At 63.3% G+C, this 18106-nt stretch overlaps 7 protein-coding genes across 7 annotated transcripts in view; 1 reads left to right on the forward strand and 6 right to left on the reverse strand.

Annotated features, from left to right (window-relative positions):
• EMIHUDRAFT_107836 (hypothetical protein) overlaps nucleotides 1–489 on the reverse strand; it is a gene marked incomplete at both ends in the record, with an annotated part of 3264 nt that extends 2775 nt beyond the window's left edge. Inside the window, one exon of the mRNA XM_005756596.1 lies at nucleotides 345–489. Within this exon, the coding sequence (XP_005756653.1) occupies nucleotides 345–489 (145 nt within the window). The remainder of the gene's footprint in view (nucleotides 1–344) is intronic.
• Nucleotides 490–896: 407 nt separating this feature from the next.
• Nucleotides 897–2478, reverse strand: EMIHUDRAFT_221330 (hypothetical protein; the record flags this gene model as incomplete). Its single annotated transcript, XM_005756597.1, has 3 exons — nucleotides 897–977; nucleotides 1060–1185; nucleotides 2443–2478. The coding sequence occupies 3 exons, from the start codon at nucleotides 2476–2478 to the stop codon at nucleotides 897–899; spliced, it is 243 nt and encodes an 80-aa protein (XP_005756654.1).
• Nucleotides 2479–2754: 276 nt separating this feature from the next.
• On the forward strand, nucleotides 2755–3100 carry EMIHUDRAFT_221331 (hypothetical protein; the record flags this gene model as incomplete). Its single annotated transcript, XM_005756598.1, has 2 exons — nucleotides 2755–2793; nucleotides 2861–3100. The coding sequence occupies 2 exons, from the start codon at nucleotides 2755–2757 to the stop codon at nucleotides 3098–3100; spliced, it is 279 nt and encodes a 92-aa protein (XP_005756655.1).
• Nucleotides 3101–4223: 1123 nt separating this feature from the next.
• Nucleotides 4224–5440, reverse strand: EMIHUDRAFT_221332 (hypothetical protein; the record flags this gene model as incomplete). The annotated part of the gene is made up of 2 exons (XM_005756599.1): nucleotides 4224–4304; nucleotides 5270–5440. The coding sequence occupies 2 exons, from the start codon at nucleotides 5438–5440 to the stop codon at nucleotides 4224–4226; spliced, it is 252 nt and encodes an 83-aa protein (XP_005756656.1).
• An 839-nt stretch (nucleotides 5441–6279) lies between these two features.
• EMIHUDRAFT_221333 (hypothetical protein) lies at nucleotides 6280–8242 on the reverse strand (the record flags this gene model as incomplete). The annotated part of the gene is made up of 6 exons (XM_005756600.1): nucleotides 6280–6570; nucleotides 6730–6824; nucleotides 7021–7074; nucleotides 7215–7297; nucleotides 7510–7565; nucleotides 7727–8242. 6 exons carry the CDS (start codon nucleotides 8240–8242, stop codon nucleotides 6280–6282), a joined length of 1095 nt encoding a protein of 364 aa, XP_005756657.1.
• Nucleotides 8243–8879: 637 nt separating this feature from the next.
• Nucleotides 8880–9930, reverse strand: EMIHUDRAFT_221334 (hypothetical protein; the record flags this gene model as incomplete). The annotated part of the gene is made up of 4 exons (XM_005756601.1): nucleotides 8880–8951; nucleotides 9067–9106; nucleotides 9222–9454; nucleotides 9511–9930. The coding sequence occupies 4 exons, from the start codon at nucleotides 9928–9930 to the stop codon at nucleotides 8880–8882; spliced, it is 765 nt and encodes a 254-aa protein (XP_005756658.1).
• Nucleotides 9931–11696: 1766 nt separating this feature from the next.
• EMIHUDRAFT_221336 (hypothetical protein) lies at nucleotides 11697–12600 on the reverse strand (the record flags this gene model as incomplete). The annotated part of the gene is made up of 3 exons (XM_005756602.1): nucleotides 11697–11933; nucleotides 11991–12120; nucleotides 12464–12600. 3 exons carry the CDS (start codon nucleotides 12598–12600, stop codon nucleotides 11697–11699), a joined length of 504 nt encoding a protein of 167 aa, XP_005756659.1.
• Nucleotides 12601–18106: the final 5506 nt, after the last annotated feature.

Consider the following 18106-nt stretch of genomic DNA (forward strand, 5'->3'; position numbering starts at 1 on the left):
AGCATCTCTCCCAGATGTCCCCCTGATTCCCCACCTGCGCAGCGTCGTGAGGACAGTCGTGTAGTCGCGCGCAGAGAGCTGGCTGGGCCGCGCCGCGCCGAGGGCCAGCCCAATCTCGGACGAGGAGGCGCCGTCCGGCAGCGAGCGCAGCTTGTGCAGCACTCGCCCCACCGCCGCCCGGCCAGGCTTGGCTCGCCCGCGCCCGGCCGAGGAGCGCTTGCCGCTGCGGCCGCCCTTTGAGCCGCCGCCGCCGCGGCTTCCGTCGCCGCCATCGTCGCCGCCTCGGGCAGCGTTCGTGGCGCCTTCGATCGGCGGCGCTGGTCTGCGATCGAGCATTCTATCACCGCAAGACCAGCGGCCCGTGTTCTGCGAATAGTCGCCGCTGCGGCTGCTGCGGAAGTCGCAAACGGGCGACGACATGACCGTGGCGCGACGCACGAAGGGCGTGCACCAGGTGAGCGTCGAAACTAGGACAGGGACCGATGCCATCGAGGCGAGACAGGCGGCAACACGCGGCCCGCGCCGAACGCCAAGAAAAAGAATTTAAACAAGCAAAAGAAGCTGCCACCGGGGCAGTGTGGTTTCATTAGCTCCGAGTAGAGGGGGCGTCCTGCAGTTAAGGGGAAACCCGGTACGCGGGGCCAACCCTCGGAGACCCGTGTTTACTTTAAGGCCCTTGCCCTGCGAACGCGCACCCCCCAGGGCTAGGGCTCTCTTGCCCGCAACCCGATGCCAATCATCCGGCTCGCTGGGTGCGCTTCTTAGCTCCCCGGCCCTGGATGTGCGGTTGATGACTGCACTCCAAGTGCTCCAAGTTACAACTGAACTCCCTCGCACAACACTGGGCACGGGACTGGCGCGCACTGGCACTAACACAGGTACACCACGGGAGCCGCCTAAGCGACTCCTGCGAGGGTGGCGAGGCACTTAACTCCGTGCACCCGCCCACCCCCGCCACAGGCAAGCTCATTCACGACCTGCTCTGCGATGGCCGTGTGAAGAACGACTGAGATGCGCTGCTTCTGCAGCCCCCAGCCAGCTCTTGGTGGTCCAAGTCACCTCATCGAGGTACTGGGCCCGCGTCAGCTTGTTCTGTAGCACGTCCGCCGCTCTCCGGAGGATCTCACGGACCCCCTTTCCGAACCCGCCGAACGATTCGAACAGCAGCAGCTGCACTTCGACGCCCTGGTACGAGAGCGGACCCGCCGGCGAACCGGAAAAAGCCGAGGCCGGAGGGCCCCGGGGGGGGCTTGGGGTCAGCTGTCGGAGGAGGCGAGAGATGAGCTGACGCGGCCTCTGCGAGTAGAGTCGGGACGTACGGACGAGCCGAGGACGATAGAGAGACCGCAGGGGCGGGCGCGAGTCCTCGACCGAAGAGAGCTGGCCCCACTTCCCGGGGAGGGGCGGCGTGGCGACCCAATGCCGCTGCCCTCGCCCGAGGAGTCGGGCATGGAATCACCGTCGGTGATGGCGACAGAATCGGACAGAGAAGACGAGACGGTGGCGGGGCCGCGGCTGAAAAAGGCTAGGAGGGGAAGTCGGGCCCCGCGCCCGTCGGATGATCATCGGAAAGCGAACAAGAGGAAGAACTCAGAGGAGAGGGGAGCCTCCTCCGGAGTGAGGATGAGGACCTCGTACGAAGGGGTCCTGAGCGGTGACGTCGTGTGAGAGTGCGTGTCGTGTTCATTATAGCTCCGAGTAGAGGGGGCGGTCTGCTGCTAGGGGAAACCCGGAGCGCGGAGCCAACCCTCGGAGACCCGTGTTTACTTTACAGCCCTTGCCCTGCGAACGCGCACCCCCGGGGCTAGGGCTCTCTTGCCCGCAACCCGATACCGATCATCCGGCCCGCTGGGTGCGCTTCTGAGCTCCTCGGCCCTGGATGTGAGGTTACTGACTGCACTCCAAGTGCTCCAAGGCCGGTGATATGTTCAACCCCTTCGCCGTGAAGCGAACCAAATAAGAATTTACGAGACCAGGGTCGCACGACACGACGGCGGCTGGTCGCGAAACCCGGTAACGCGTGAGGTAAAAACTACGCCGAGACCAGTGCCGGTATCGGGCTCTGAGCCCTGCCATCCCTCTGATTATGAGCATGGACGGAGGTATTAGAACCAGAGGGGAGGCGGCGGGCGGGCGGACGCATGGTCGGAGTACAACATCGACGCTCGGCGCGATTCGATGATGATACAGCCACTAGTGTCGATCGTGTGGTATTGGTGCAAGTCACGAGAAACCGCAGTTTTGCCAAACCCGCAGCGGCCCGGGGGGCCTGGGGGGCAGCCTGCCGGACCGCTGTTGCACAGGGCGGCGCACCAGAAGATGAGAGTAGTTGATGGATTGGGCTGCCGACCGCGCCTCCCCTCTATGCGTCAGAGTGGGACCTACGCCGCGCCGGGTAGGGGGCGCGCCCGGTCCTTGACGGAGCCGCGCGCCCCGAGCGACCCAGGCGGCGAGTAGTCGCTCTCGAGCCTCCGGCATGTAGTAGTCCGTGGTTAGCGCCCGCCCCCCCCCCTCTCGCCCCTACCCGAACTGCTCCGGAGCGCGGAGGCGCCCGCGGCATCCTCCATCCCGCCGCCCATCTTCGGGTGCGCGCTGTTGTCGAAGATGGCAAAGTTGCGCCTTGCAATGATGGTCGAGTGCACTTGCAGGAAGCGCTTGCGCTCACCGCTGACCCGCCATCGCTCGCTGTCGGACACACACACACTCACACACACACGAGGATGCCAGGGCCAGAGTTTTCTTCTTTCAGCCCAGATGGCCGGCTCAAACCTGGACCACTCGCTGCAAGAAATCGTGCGCGCCGACGCCCTCGCCGGTCGGCGACCTCGCCTCTACCCCTGCCGCCCACCCGCCGCCGCAGATCAACGACGACAAGCCGACGCGGGCCAGGGCCACCAACGGTCGTGCCAAGTCAAAGGCGTGCAACAACTGCGGCGTGATTGGCCACCTGGCCGGCGCGTGCCCGGACCCGGCGCAGTGCCACGCGTGCGGCTCGACGGCGCACGTCGTCGCCGACTGCCCGCACACCGACGAGACTTGCGACATCTGCGGTCGCGTCGGGCATCTCGCCGTCAAGTGCAGGCGCGATGACCCGCGATGACCCGCGATGACCCGAGATCACCCGAGACAGTTGCGGGCGGGTCGGGCATCTCGCCGTGAAGGTGCAGGCGCGCGGCACGGCGAGATTACCCGAGATTACCCGAGATTGCCCGAGATTGCCCGAGACTAGCCGAGGCTAGCCGAGGCTAGCCGAGGCTAGCCGAGACCAGCCGAGACCAAGCCGCTATCCCGTGAGAACGTGCAGGCGCGCGGCACGGCAAGAGTAGCCCGCCGGCTCCGGGGCTTGGCTTCGCTCGGGGCGCGGGGGGCCGAGCGCCTGGTGGCGACGAGCCTTTGCTGGGCCTCCGCCTGTGATGTGCTGGTGATGTGAGGGCAACGACACTGCGCGCGCGGCCGGTGCTCACTTCTCGAGGCATGTTTTTCGTGTCGGCACGTTCGTGTCGGCGCTGTGGACGACCAGGGCGCGCGGGATGTGGGATTTGAGCCAGGGGGCTCGAGCGCGAAGCGGAGCGGGAGGTGGCTGGAGGGACTGGCGCACACGGGCTGGTAGCGCGGCGCGGTTAGCACGGGGCGACGCCACGTACGATAAATAAATAAATAAAAACGGACACCTCTCTACTGTGAGATGGGTAAATAGGAACAGGTCCCCGCCCTTGCGATCTTTGTGCAGGGTTCTTTGTGGGTGTGGTCGGCCGACAGAGCGAGAGCCGGGGTCGCCACGTAAAATCTAAACTTACCCGATATATTCCAGCAGAGACATACACTCTCTCTACGCTCTCTCTACACACGCCTCACGCGCCGAGCAGCGCGAGCTGGCGCCGAGGAGCGCGCCGAGCGTACCGGACGTGCTAAGGTAAGGTAAGGTAAGCGCGGCGGACGTGCTCAAGGCGCTACGATGGACGCCGCCGAAGTCAAGGAGGCGGACACTCGCCCACACCGCAGAATGCGAAGCCCAGGCGCTCGCTGTACGCGCCATTGCTGGGGCGACGAAGAGATGCGCGGGGAGAAGGGAGAGCGACGAGGAATGGGAGGCGATGGAGCAACTGCTAGCTGGACGACTACCCGAGCCGAGTGTGATGGACCAGGACCCGCCAGAAGACATCATGAGGGAGTATGACACACGGGTGGTGACTTCACTCAAGGCACTGCAGCAGACGGCGGCATCAATAATCAAAGTACGGGAAGGGAAGAGGAAGGGACTCGAGGCGGAGAGGAAGGAACGAGTAGCCGCGGAAACAGAACGCCTGAGAGAGGGACAGAAGGAAAGGAAGGAGAGGATACGAGAAATGGAGTGGGCGGCGAATGCGTGTATTTGCTGGCGACGGAGGCGACATCGACAACGTGATGCCGAGGAGAAGGAAAGGGAAGAGGCAGAGAGACGCCTCGAAGCGGGGAGAGGCAGAACGACGAGAGCGATGGGGATGACACTCAAAACGACCCACTGCGAGCTCGAAGGCGAAGGCCAGCGCAGGAAACGCGGTGATAGGAACGACGGTGCGGCGAGCGCCGGAGGGAAGCGACGACAGCGAGGGGACGAGGACGGCGAGCAGAGAGGAGAACAGACGGCGAGCGGCGCACGCGGGGGCGACCACGCAGGAGAAAACAGACGGGACGAGGGGAAGGAAACGCGGCCCGCCAGGAAGCGAAGGCAGACGGCAAGATACGTCGCCGGACCAGCGACAGGAAGCGCAGGAAAACAAAAAGAACAAGACCAGGAGCATGGAGACGAGGGAAGGCGCGAGGCGCTCCGCCGACAAGCAGCAGAGGCGGCGGCGAAAGTAACGACGGCCATGCTAACGACGGGCGGCACGGTGGAAGGGGCGAAGGTAGGCCCCTCTAGCATAGCGGAAGGGGAACTCGGCCTACTGGCGACGAGGAGGCTAGAGAAATTTGAGGTGTGTAGCATCTACACTGGGGAGATCTTCCGGACAGGAACGGCGCAGCCACCAGAGACAGTACCAGACGAACTATCACGACACACGGCAGCAGGGGGGACGCAGCTGGATGGAAGTGACGACGAGGGCGGGGACGACTTTGACAGCGTCGCGGCGCGGTGTAACTTCGACTGGCCTGCAGCATCGAATGAGCCGAAACGAGGCACGAGGGCGACGCACTTCGTACGCTACGAGGAGATACAATTAGGCAAGGCAGCTGCGCAGGTGATGGTCCTGTTTGCAGAGAGGGGAGTCAAGGAAGGCCAAGAAATCACATGGTCATATGGGGACTCATACAGGAGCCACCGCAAGGAGATGGGATACAGGGCGGGGACCAGGGCGGATCCGAACGCAATAACACCCCAGCAAGCGCGGACGGCATTCGCGAGATACTGCAAAAAGATAGACGTGACGAAGGAGGAGCTAGCGTGGAACTTTGGATGCATATCGGCAAGCCAAAATAACGCGGCAGGTCGGCTCCCACGGAGGCTGCAGCCAATAGGTCCTCTGTGCCGCCTCTCCCGGCAGCCCCTGCAGAGGTAATCGAGGCGGCGCTGCCGACAGCACCGGCAGCGCCTTAGGAGTCGCTTGATGAGGCGACGCGTGTAAAGAGCGGGGGGGGTAATGCATGCATACATTAACCCTAAACGGCTACCTGAAAACAGGGTTCAGCTTCAGGGGCCGATATCACGGCGGCCTGGCTACACCTCGGATGTGCGACGGTGGCATAGTGTGAATGGTATACCATCGCCCAACTGCAAAACCATATTCCCGGGTCGCGGAACATGTCCGGTTTGGGTACCGGCGGATGCGCCGCGTCCTGTGGGATGTGCGCCGAGCTCGAGTCCCATTACCTTGAGACTCTGCTCTCCGACAAGGACGAACTCTGAGAGAGATCAGTTCAGTTGCACCCCTCTTGACTCGCTGACTTGCACCCCATTCGAAAGAAGCCGAAACGGGATGCTGGTTTCGATGACATTCTTCCTTGCCGCAACCACGCGGATCGTTCTCAGTTATGTGGGCATGGAGGGGAGCAGCAGCTGCTAGTGGCGGAGGCGCGGAGAGGGGGTACATGCGTCTTCTTGAGGGTTGGCCTGTGTTAGCACCAGCCACAGCACGCGCCAAGCCATCCCTTAAACGAGTGGCCCACCGTTCACATTCACGCCCCCGGCCGCACCGTCGCGCGTGGCGCCACCGCGCATGAAGAAGGCCGAAGGCGCGCGGCAGCCGCAGCACATACCATTGCCCCCGCCCTGCTGCGGCGGACTCTGATTGTGCACGCCCCTCACTCGTCTGTGTCGACGGCGCGTCCTCCGCGGCGCACGGCAAAGCAAAGCCGGCGACGGGCCAGCAGCAGCCAAACGACGCCGGCGACGAGCAGCAAATGGACGGGCTCGACCTCGACGGCCGCAACGAAGCCGCGGCGTGCAAGCTGCACGGGCAGCGCCGAGCGGGCCTCCCGGCTGGCGGCAACGGCTTGCTGCTGCCGCCGCTGCACCAACAAGCCCGAAAGGTTCGCCCGAAGGTCACGCTGGTCGGCGCCGTGCCCTTGTCTGCAGAATTCCCTCACACACGCCTGAAGCGGCAGCCGCGGGCCTCTTGGCACGAGCAGGCGGAGAGGGACGCCCTCTCCCCTGCAGCCCCGTTCCCTGGTTCCCTCCCAAACAGTGCCCAAGCAACGAGCGCGGTGAAGGAGCGCGCGCACACGGAAAGAGTCGGAGAGGGCACACCGCACCTTGGCGCGCGCCGCGGTGAAGGAGCAGCCGGCGAAGTGGATGAAGGAGGGGTCCACGCCGGCCAGCGCGGGAGGGGCAGCGCGGAGGTGCGGGCCTGTGGGGCACGCGCCATGGACGTGCCGTGGACAATGTGTCATGGAGGGGATGGAGCAGCACCGGGCGGCGGAAGGTGCGCGCACCGAATGATTGCTGCAGCCAGCCTATGGGATGCGCTGTGGACGTGTCGTGTTCGCGTGTCTGGTGGAGATGGCCGCGAGAGACCCCGGGCCGCTAGCCGACGAGGCGGACACGCTCTGCCCGCTGCAGCAAGTGGTGGGTCAGCGGGCCTTGGTCGCGGGCCTCGCCTAGTATGCGGCCCAATCCGGCATCGTCAACACCGCCCGGTTGTACTGGACAATACCCGCACCGGCAAATGCGATGCATGAGGCAGCAACTAGTAGCGGCCGGGCGATCCAGCTCCTGTTGTAGCGTTCTCACACACCACCGCTCGCTGGGCCTCGCGGGGCAGAGTAGAGGGGCTCGCCGTTGTAGAAGCCGCCCAGCTGGCCGCGGGTCGCGTGGCGGTACCTAAGCAACAATGGAGGGTGAGCGAGCGTGACTGGCGTAATGTGGTGGCACGCCCGTCACACACACACTCACACACTCTCACTCACACACACTCACACACACTCACGCACACACACACACACACACACACACACACACACACACACACACACACACACACACACACACACACACGCAGAGAGAGAGAGAGAGAGAGAGATGCGTCGCGGCACCGCAGCGCGTCGGTTGCCGTTGAGGAGTGGGCACCCCGCACGAGGAGCACGCCCGCCTGAATGCAGAGCCGCCGGGCGGAGAACTCGAAGCTTAGTTATCCAGGCCTCAACACTCGTTGGCTTGCGCAGCGCGCGGGTGTCTACTGTCCGTATGCTGTGCGAGCATACGCACGGCGTCGTGTGGGCGCGACGCAAGGGATATGCACGTTCACGTAACAAGCAAAGGGCGTCCCCGGCGTCGCCACGCCTGCAGCGCGTGGGGCCCGATGAGCCAGACGAGGTGGCGGAGGCTTGCGAGCGAGACGCCCTCGAGCGAGTGCCAGTAGTAGTCGGGCGTCACCTTGACGAGCTCTTCGCCGGGCTGCATCCAGAGGTCGACCCCCGGCTGCAGGGCAGCGATCCGCCTGGCGCGCTCCACCACTGAGACTCCGGATGCGTCGATCGGCACAGTGTCGGCGTCGTGCCACAACAGGAGGCCGTCAGCGCCCCCCGGCCATCGCTGCGCGACGTGGCGGACGGCGCCGAGCTTCTTCCAGCTCCCGTTGAATGCGGAGAGGAGCGATGGCTCTGTGCCGATGTCGAAGGAGGACACACCGTGTGAGGAGCTAGCCACCAGACGCTCAACCGCCGTTTGACGTGCGCTCTCGATGCAGTCGTCAAAATCTCTCGCGTGGGAGTCTGCCGGGTTGCGATCTCTTCCAGACAAGAACACCAGTTTAGAGGCTCCACCCATCGATCGGAGGTTGTCGTCCCGCTATGGATGTGTACGTACTTTTAGCTTACTGGGAGAAAAGAGAGAGGGGGTTGTGTTCTCTAGGCCCCTAAGGGCCCTACGCGCGGCGTGAGAGCTCGGAAGCGAGCTTTGCACGGCGATCGAGGAGGGCACGGTTCACCCCCTTCACCGAAGCGATGGAGATGCGTTCCGCGTGGTGTGACACAAATGAGAGGCGGGAGTGGGGAGGGTACGTCTCTCTCTCTCTCTCTCTACGAGCTCGGCTGGTCTGTTCGATATCGTCGTTTGACGTTGAGAATCTGGACGCTGTTCACACAAAAACACAACACCGGACCCAAGACGCACAAGCACAGACAGTCGAGAACGAGATAGACAGCAACGACAGTCAGAAGTCAGCGCGGGGTCCCAGGGCGAGGTTCCCGTGCCTCGACAATTGCCGCTGGTAGGCGCGCCGCGCCAAGCCATGGCGGGCGCGCCGCGGCCGCGCGCACCCTTCGTCACAATGCCAACCGCGCGCGGCCGTCGACCGGTAAGCACACGCCTCGACTCGGACACAGTGTTCCGAGGGCAAGGGAGAGGGGCTGGCTCCTAGCTCGAGAGGACAGCTTCCGAGACCCAATACGTGACCACGCACACATCATCCCGCGGCCTCGCGGTCGGCGGGATTGCAACCAGTCTTCGCGTGCCGCCTGTCGTTCGACTCGGGCGCCTTGGGCGTCGGGGTGGCGAGCAGGGGACGCGGCTTTGAGTGCCCAGCGACGCGTGCCGGATGGAGTCCGGCCGCGGGTGACTAGGGGAGTTCGCTCAGGATGTGTGGCAGCCACGTTGGCTGAGTGTCTTGTCTTGTGGTTCTGTGTGTCGCTCCTGTGTGACCCGTCATCGCCCGTCTAGCGTCCACCCATACCGCGTTGCACCCACCCACCCACCCACCCAGCCACCCAGCCACCCAGCCACCCAATCACCCAACCACCTGTGGGACAGGCCCAGCAGCAACGCGCCCTTCTCGCCCATGAAATCGAAGAGTCGGAAGGCGGAGCCGAGAGCGACCCAGAGCACGAGGATCAGAACCTGGACTACCAACACGCTCGCAAGGCGCGTGCTCCCAAAGATTGCGTCAAGACGGAACTCGCCGACTCCGATCGTAGTCACCCACTGAAATGAAAAGTAGAGATTTTCGCCAAGCGAGTTTCTCTTGAAGTCGTCGCCGGGGTCCTTGTCATTATCTACAGCGTTGTCGATGAGGTAAAATGTCAAAATGTCAACGGCACGTGGATGGTCAGAATGAGCAGCAGAATGAGCAGCAGGTACTTGCACGTGAAGTGCACCTGGTCTCGCCACTTGCTAAACGAGGCCTCGCACAGCCTTGCGCGTTCCCACATTGAGCCGACCGGCGTGAAGCACGACCACACGCGGAGATGATTAAACAAGGCAAGGTAAAGCACCCGGGCCATGACCATGCCGCCCATGACGCCAATTACGAGGGCGGGCGCCCCCCACAGGACGAGCGCAAGTTTGCCACCTGAAGTGGCGGGCTCGAAGTACCATAGTCCATTGAACGCGGTGATGGTCAAGCAGAAGAGGTAAGAGTTGTAGAAGTCCCAGGTGTTCGGCGTCCAACCGCCGCCCAGGTCTTCAAAGTCCTGAAACCATTCCCTAAGATCATCCACGACAGTCGTTGTTGAGGCCATAACGTGCGACAATGGCCTCAAACCTCCCCTGCTTAATCGCTCGTCTTTGCAGCTGCAATTCGGCGTGCGGCTGTTCGCAGGCGGCAAACGTGGCGGCACCGAGAAGACACCACCCTTGGATGAGGCACCAAACAATCAGAAGGCTCGGAGGTGCGTGATGCACCCCAACGCAGCCTGTTCATCCTCTCTCCCTTCCTGTCCAGCGGCCTCGGCGTTCGCCTGCAGGCTGCGCACTGCAATCTTCCAGCGCGCCGCCGCCTGCCGTTCCCTTGTTCTCTCGGCTTCTTTCGCCTTTCGGCGCAGCTCCGCCCTCCTTGCTGCATATCCTGGCCCCTCGAGTCTATCGAGCTCTCCTCGCGCAAGGACAAAGGGAAACAGAAGCCGCGCGCCGCGCGGTTTTCTTGCTCAGTGCGCGCCAGTCCCGTGCCCAGTGTAGAAAGAAAGAAAGAAAGAAAACACGCAACCCAAGGGAGGGATGGGAGGACGGCACGCCGCCACCACACAGGGATTTTAATAAATAAATAAATAAATACAACGGACATCCCAAGCTAGGGCTGGGTCGAGGACAGACACGTCCCCACCTTTGCAGGATTTTGCAAAAGCGAGGGGGGAGGGCGCATCGCCGCGCGGAGAGGGCTGGGATTTTAAAAAGAAAGAAAGAAAGAAAACACACAACCCAAGGGAGGGATGGGAGAACGGCACGCCGCCACCACACAGGGATTTTAAGGAGAGGAGGTGTGATGCGCTAGCCGTCGCCCACCCTGGGGGGTCTGCCTCCTCGTATCTCTTTTCGCAGTCTCTCGCCGCTTCTCGCTGCAACCTTCATGCCACCTCGCGGCTGTCCCACTCTCGTCGTTCTCTCCCTTGTCATGGGATTTTAAATGTGCGACGGAGTTGGGTTGTAAAATTCTTGCTCTCTCGCTGCTCACACTTGCTGACTCACGACGCGCCGCACGGATGACATCCTGGCGAGAACTCGGCGTCGAGGTGCTGTTCACATTCAGCATGCCGCTGTTCTACGCTTTCCTCACGACGATGATGTACGGTGAGAGCTCGCCGACACATGCTAGCGCTTTGCCCGCCTGCGCTGCCGCCTATCGATCTCTGCTCCGCTAGAGCTCGCCGACACTTGCTAGCGCTTTGCCCGCCTGCGCTGCCGCCTATCGATCTCTGCTCCGCTGCCGTCTGCGGTGATCTAGCCACTCGGAAGGAGGAGACCTTCCGTCTCACGCCCTACGCCAACCTCGTAGGCGAACTCAAGGGAACGAAAGAAGATCCCAAATCGTACTGGGCTGAGCCAGGCTCAAAGCCGGTCTGGTGACGCGCTGGAAGTCGGTCTCGCGTTTCGATGGCGGCGGAACCGACCTTTCGCTGTCCGTACGTCTGTCCTCTCAACCTCAAAGTCAGACCGCCGCCGGCGCTGCCAGTTTTGGGTTGTAAACGCGCGTTTAAGACGAGAGCGGGCGCGTACAGAGAGAGTCAGTCCCCACAAAGCGCGGCACATGGCGCGAAACCTCTGTCTCCCTCTCCGCACCCAGCCGGGTGTTCGGTGTCGGGGTGGACACACGACAAAGTGCCGCTGCCGGGCCGCCGGAGAGCCGGGGAGTCGCGGCGCTCTCGCGCACCCCCCCGCCCGCGCGCGCGCGCGCCGCGCGCGCGCTCGCTCGTGACACGTGACTTGAGTCGACTCGCGCGCTCTAAAGTGCCCCCGCGCAACGTCTCGAGTCAGCGCCGGTAGTACTGCGCCGGCGCTCGTGGGATCACGTCTAGAGGCACATCGCATCCAACCGCGCCAGATCCCTAACCCTCTCAGCAATTTCCCCGCGTAGCTGAGCCAAGAGACTCTTGTCCCCTCTGCCCAGCGCAGCCATCTCGTCGAGAAAGTGCTGCCGTTCTGCAATCTCGTCCGCGATTTGGGCACGTAGCCCCGCTGCTTGCTGCTCCTCCGACGCGACGCCCGCCGGCCTCGCCCTGGCTGCGCGGGCCGCTGCCACCGCCGCCTCCTCGGCGACCTATATTCGATTTCGATGCGACTCAATGGGTGGCGCCGCTCGCGGCACATCCGATAACTTCTCCTCGGCAGCCTCGCTCTCGGACTTCCCCGCCCGCGCATTTTGCGCTGCGAGGGCAGCTTTCTTCTCGTCCGACGACTGGGTCGGCAGCCCAGGCGGCGCCCTCTCTCGCTCGTAACTGCCGCTGGCCGGGCGACGCGCTCGGTGCGGGACGCGTGTGATGGGCGCCGGGGGCGTTGGCCGCACGAGCCCGACACGAGGAACGGAGACGCCTCTTTCCGAGGTGCGGGCTGGCACGGAGTGCGTGCGGCGTCTCTCTGCGTCCAGATCTCGCGGCTGAGGCCGCACCACCCCCGCCGCCTCCTCTGCCCGCAGTCTGGCCCCAATCTTGGCTCGGTTGGCGTTGGAGTAGGCCACACCTGCGGTCACTCGGGGCGAGGGCCCGGTCAGGCCCGCACGACCCTGAGGAGTGCAAGAGGAGTGGCTACTCCAGGTGAGCAGCGCAGCGCGGGGATTGGCACAGGAGTGGAGCGGCCGAGTGTGGCCCGCCGAGCCGCTGGACGGTGGCGTGGCCGCCGGTGACGTTCTGGAGGGAGCGAAACATCCGTGCCTCGTCGGCGTCGGTGAAAGAGCGCCGACGCGCGGCCGCCTCCGCCATGTGTGTCCCGGGGGTGTTTTATCGGCCTGTGGCCGTAACAGAACGTAACGCACCATCGAAATTCCCGCATATCCCTGATTTGCCAGCCCACCAAGATACCTTTTCGAAATACCCGCAAGCTCGGGAGAAGAGCTGCGCGGTTCATAATATTTATATTATACCAAAAGGAGAGCTACACGACGCCCTCTACGCTGGGGTGCCGGCGCCCTACTGGGCGCCCCTTGGTGCCGGCGCCCTACTGGGCGCCCCTTGGCCTTTCCGAGGGTTTCCTCTCGCACCCTACCTGGTTTCCTTTCCGTGTTTCCTGCTCGTTTCCCTACAACACCCTCTAGTTTCCTCGGGAAACCCCGGGGAAACTCCGTGGAATTCGTCATTTTGGGGGCGCTCTGAGCCGTGTCTGAGGCTGTTTTCGGGCCAAAATCGGCAAAATACCGGGTATTTTGCGGGTATACCTGGAAAACCCCGGTATACCTGGAAAATACCTGGGTATCGTGCCGATTCCCTCAATTTTGCCCCAGATTTTGCCCCAGACCAGCTCTCAGACTCAGGGAAGTGTGTGTCTCGCGCCTTGCGGGGGGGGAGCGGAAAGGAGGAACCTCTTCCCAAGAGCACGGGAAACTCGGTCGCGAGTTTCCCGAGGGAAACTCGAGAGGAACAGAATGGAGCACCAAACACCCTCTGGTTTCCCTGGAAACTTCCGGAAACGCAAAGTGCTGGGGACCCTCTGGTTTCCCTCTGGGTTGCCGGAAACCCTCGAAAAGGCCAAGGCGCCCCCCGCTCCCTTCCCCTCAGAGCCCCCCATCCCCACTAGCATTCCCCCGCGGTCCCTCGCGGCCGCGTGACGCCGCACCAATGGCGCGCTGTGCCTCGTCCGCGAGCGCCACCCAGAGCTGCACCGAAGGCCAGCGCAGGAAACGCGGTGATAGGAACGACGATGCGGCGAGCGCCGGAGGGAAGCGACGACAGCGAGGGGACGAGGACGGCGAGCAGAGAGGAGAACAGACGGCGAGCGGCGCACGCGAGGGCGACCACGCAGGAGAAAACAGACGGGACGAGGGGAAGGAAACGCGGCCCGCCAGGAAGCGAAGGCAGACGGCAAGATACGTCGCCGGACCAGCGACAGGAAGCGCAGGAAAACAAAGAGAACAAGACCATGAGCATGGAGACGAGGGAAGGCGCGAGGCGCTCCGCCGACAAGCAGCAGAGGCGGCGGCGAAAGTAACGACGGCCATGCTAACGACGGGCGGCACGGTGGAAGGGGCGAAGGTAGGCCCCTCTAGCATAGCGGAAGGGGAACTCGGCCTACTGGCGACGAGGAGGCTAGAGAAATTTGAGGTGTGTAGCATCTACACTGGGGAGATCTTCCGGACAGGAACGGCGCAGCCACCAGAGACAGTACCAGACGAACTATCACGACACACGGCAGCAGGGGGGACGCAGCTGGATGGAAGTGACGACGAGAGCGGGGACGACTTTGACAGCGTCGCGGCGCGGTGTAACTTCGACTGGCCTGCAGCATCGAATGAGCCGAAACGAGGCACGAGGGCGACGCACTTCGTACGCTACGAGGAGATACAATTAGGCAAGGCAGCTGCGCAGGTGATGGTCCTGTTTGCAGAAAGGGGAGTCAAGGAAGGCCAAGAAATCACATGGTCATATGGGGACTCATACAGGAGCCACCGCAAGAAGATGGGATACAGGGCGGGGACCAGGGCGGATCCGAACGCAATAACACCCCAGCAAGCGCGGACGGCATTCGCGAGATACTGCAAAAAGATAGACGTGACGAAGGAGGAGCTAGCGTGGAACTTTGGATGCATATCGGCAAGCCAAAATAACGAGCAGGAGGCTGTCCTGGTGCGTGAGCTAATCCTGAGCAATAATAAGAGACTGTACCACGGAGCACAGAGCGCAGCAGACAGGACGGCGGCGACGGCGGACATGGCAGAGACGAGTGTGAAACAAAGGGCGGCGGGCATGGAGGGCGGTAGCGACGGGGACGGAGACGGTGACGGTGGCGAGGGAGAGGAAGGGGGTCCATTAACACCAGACAGCGAGAGGGGCAGGGAGGAAAGGGGGAGAGAGGAAGCCAACGCGACGTGCGCAGAGGATGAGGATATAAACTGGGACGACGCAGCGGAGGGGATAGGCGAGGGAATCGAGGGACCGGAGGGCTTTCGCGACAGCGACGATGACGACGAAGAAAGGGGAGGGGACGGAGGGGCGACACGCAGGAGGAGCGAAATCGCTAACGGCCCGAGCAGAGAGGGCGACGGCGGGGCACGAGGGAACAACGGAGACGCTACCGATGAAGCGAACCGAGGCACGGACGCCGGCGGGGACGGGGAGGGCGACAGCGACGTCGAGGTTGACGCAACCGTATCGAGAGCGCCACCCAAAAAGGGGCGGACAGCCATGGAGGTCACCGAATGGAGGGCGAACGGCACGATGCGAAAAGGCAGGGCGAGGCGGATGGAGAAAGAAGTGCCGAGAAGGCCATGGTGGAGGGGAGGGACGGGAGGACGAAAGAAGGGCGAGGAGGACGAGCGGCCCGCACAGACCGCGAGCAGACAGCGCCTGCTGGCCATTTCGAGACATTCGCCAAGAACGCTAGCTACATGGGAGGGCTTCATGAAGGATGGATTGAAAAACATTCGAACAAAGAAGAGGCGACGGGAGGAACCGGCGGAGGATGCAGTGACGTGAGACACACACACACACACACACACACACACACACACACACACACACACACACACACACACACACACACACACACACACACACACACACACACACACACACACACACACACACACACACACACACACACACACACACACACACACACACACCGCTCACCCACGCGCACTGGGCCTTGCACTTTGAATGCCGTGGGGCTCCTGTCGTCAGACGTGGAGACGCGAGGGTTGCCCCCCCTTGCCCCACCACCTCGTGTGTGTGGAGAAGTTTACCTTACCTTACCTTACCTACCTGCACCGACAGTCGCTGCAGCGCAAACGGCATCCATTCGCGCGCCGACCACGACGTCTGGTCGTACTGCCACCATGTGAGCTTCCGGCCCGCCACCTCAGCCACCCGCCTCAGCAGCTCCTCCACCCCCGCGCTCATTGCGCCGAACTCCTCGAAGAGCAGCGCCTCCACACGGCACTTCCCCTCTGCGTCCGTGTACTGGCCCTTGACGGCCTCGACCGTCCCGGACCCCGTCCGCGGGTCCCACCTCCCCACCCTCCCACCCCTGTCCCCGCCCTCCACGCCCAAACCCGTCTCGCGGGCGCGTGGCAGCGTGTTGCCGCAAGCGACGAACGCCCCCATGCGCCCCACCCCGACGCCCCACATAATACTTAGCTTTCCGCAATGCGTCGGCGACAGCGTGGCGTCGTGACGGCTGCCGTGGTCGGGACTTCCTTTGTCATCGCACAGCGAACCGCGAGCAGCCTGGCCGCACCTCCCATCACCGGCACGGGCAAGCGGGCGCTGCCGCCGCCTGTGGTGCGTGACAGACACACTGGCAAACGAGCCGAGCTGTCGCTCATCCAAGTCCAAGTCGCATTCCGCCACGGCGCACGGACCCCGATGGAGGACGCGGCCGCCATGTCGGACGACGTCCGCTGGCTACCGTCCGACACCGACAAGGCTGAACTGCTCTCGGGCTGCCGCAGGATTCACTTGTTCCCGCCTGGATGCGGCGACGGCCTCGAGCCTGCGGACGTGTTTCAGGCGGGTTCGGGCTCCGCCGTGCCGCTGCACGGCGGCGGCGCGCCTGGCCAGCTCACGCGCACGGGCCTCAAGCAGGCGGTTGCTGGCAGACCAAATAACCTCCAGCCCCCTCAGTCTCTAGGTCTCCCTTCTCATGGACCACTTCTATACACATTCAAAGTGGCGCTCTCTATCATGCAGGCGGTTGCGCTTGGGGCCGACCTGCGTGCTCGGTACGTCGACGCGGACGCCGATTCTGCGAGCGCCGTCCGCGGCTTGAGGCCCTAGAAGCGGCTTGCCTTCCAACCAGCGCTCAAAATGACACGTACACATTCGGCTGCATGCCGCTGCATTCGCTGTATTCGCACCCCTCGTATTCACGCGGCGCTCCTGGATGCACTGCACGATGCCGTCTTCCCGCCCCGACGTCGGTCCATTCAGCACGTAGGCTCGAGGCTGCTTCCGTCCGAGTGGAGCGCCGCCCGGCGGCTCGTTGTGGCCCGGTGGCCGAGCCGAGCGGACCGGCGGCGTTTTTTTTCCTTTTTGACCCCGAGCGGCGATTTTTTCTTGTTTTTAGGTCGACTCTCGTCGAGCGGACCGTGTACACGGCGCAAGGCGTCCTCAGCGGCCTCTACCCCGACTCCGCTGCCGACGAGTGCGCCGAGGTCGAGCTCAACGGTGCCACTACCGCCACCACCATATAAGCAGCAGCTGTTGCATGGTGGTAGTATCAGGAGGAAGACGGGGATCTGTCGTCTGTATTCTCTTTACTTCCTCCCATCATCGCTACAATCGCGCCACTCTGAAGCACTCTGATCGGCCTGACCCTCACCACGACCCGAGAGCAGCCACTGTGTCAAGCGGCGTGCTCTCTGCGGGCGAACTGTTCCGAGGGATGCATCTGAGTTGGCTATGGATGTTGGCGCTCCCCGTATCTCCCCGTATCTCCCCGTATCTCCCCGTATCTCCGTGTCACGCATCTGAGTTGGCTATACTGATGATAGGCGCTCCCCGTATCTCCCCGTATCTCCCCGTATCTCCGTGTCACGCATCTGAGTTGGCTATGGGGATGATAGGCGCTCCCCGTATCTCCCCGTATCTCCCCGTATCTCCGTGTCACGCATCTGAGTTGGCTATGGGGATGATAGGCGCTCCACACGACGAGTGGATTGGTTCCCTAGAAGCGGAATACCTCCCCGTATCTCCCCGCATCTCTCCCCGTATCTCCCCGTATCTCGCGCACTAGACGCGGAATACCTCCCCGTATCTCCCCGCATCTCCCCGCATCTCCCCGTATTACCCCGCATCTCTCCGCATCTCCCCATATCTCCCCGTATCTCGTGCCCTAGAAGCGGAACATCTCCCCGTATCGTATCTCCCCCCGTATCTCCCCGTACCTCGTGCCCTAGACGCGCAGCACGCACTCTTCTCTTCCAGCCAGCGACCGAGAGACGCGGCGTCGGCTGCATTCGGCCGCCTTCGGCCGTGTTCACTGCGAGTCATCGGGTGGGCGGCGCGGGCGGCATGTCTCGTGTGGGTCGTGGCGCTGGGGGAGGGGGGGGTGTTTTTCCTCCCCCCTCCTTTTCCCTTGCTCTCCGCTCTCCTCCCCGGTTTTTTTGTGCCCCCCGCGCTCGCCCCCCTTCGTCTTCCCTTCCTCTTTTCTGCCCCTGTCCTTTTCCTTCCGCTGTGCCCCTTTCCCCTTTTTTCTTCTGTCCCGCGCCCCTCCCTCTGCTTTTTTTGGCTCCCCTCCCCTTCCCCCCCTTTCCCGCCGTTTCCGTCCTTTTCC

Source organism: Emiliania huxleyi, assembly GCF_000372725.1.
Source record: "Emiliania huxleyi CCMP1516 unplaced genomic scaffold EMIHUscaffold_96, whole genome shotgun sequence".
Lineage (NCBI taxonomy): Eukaryota > Haptophyta > Isochrysidales > Noelaerhabdaceae > Emiliania > Emiliania huxleyi.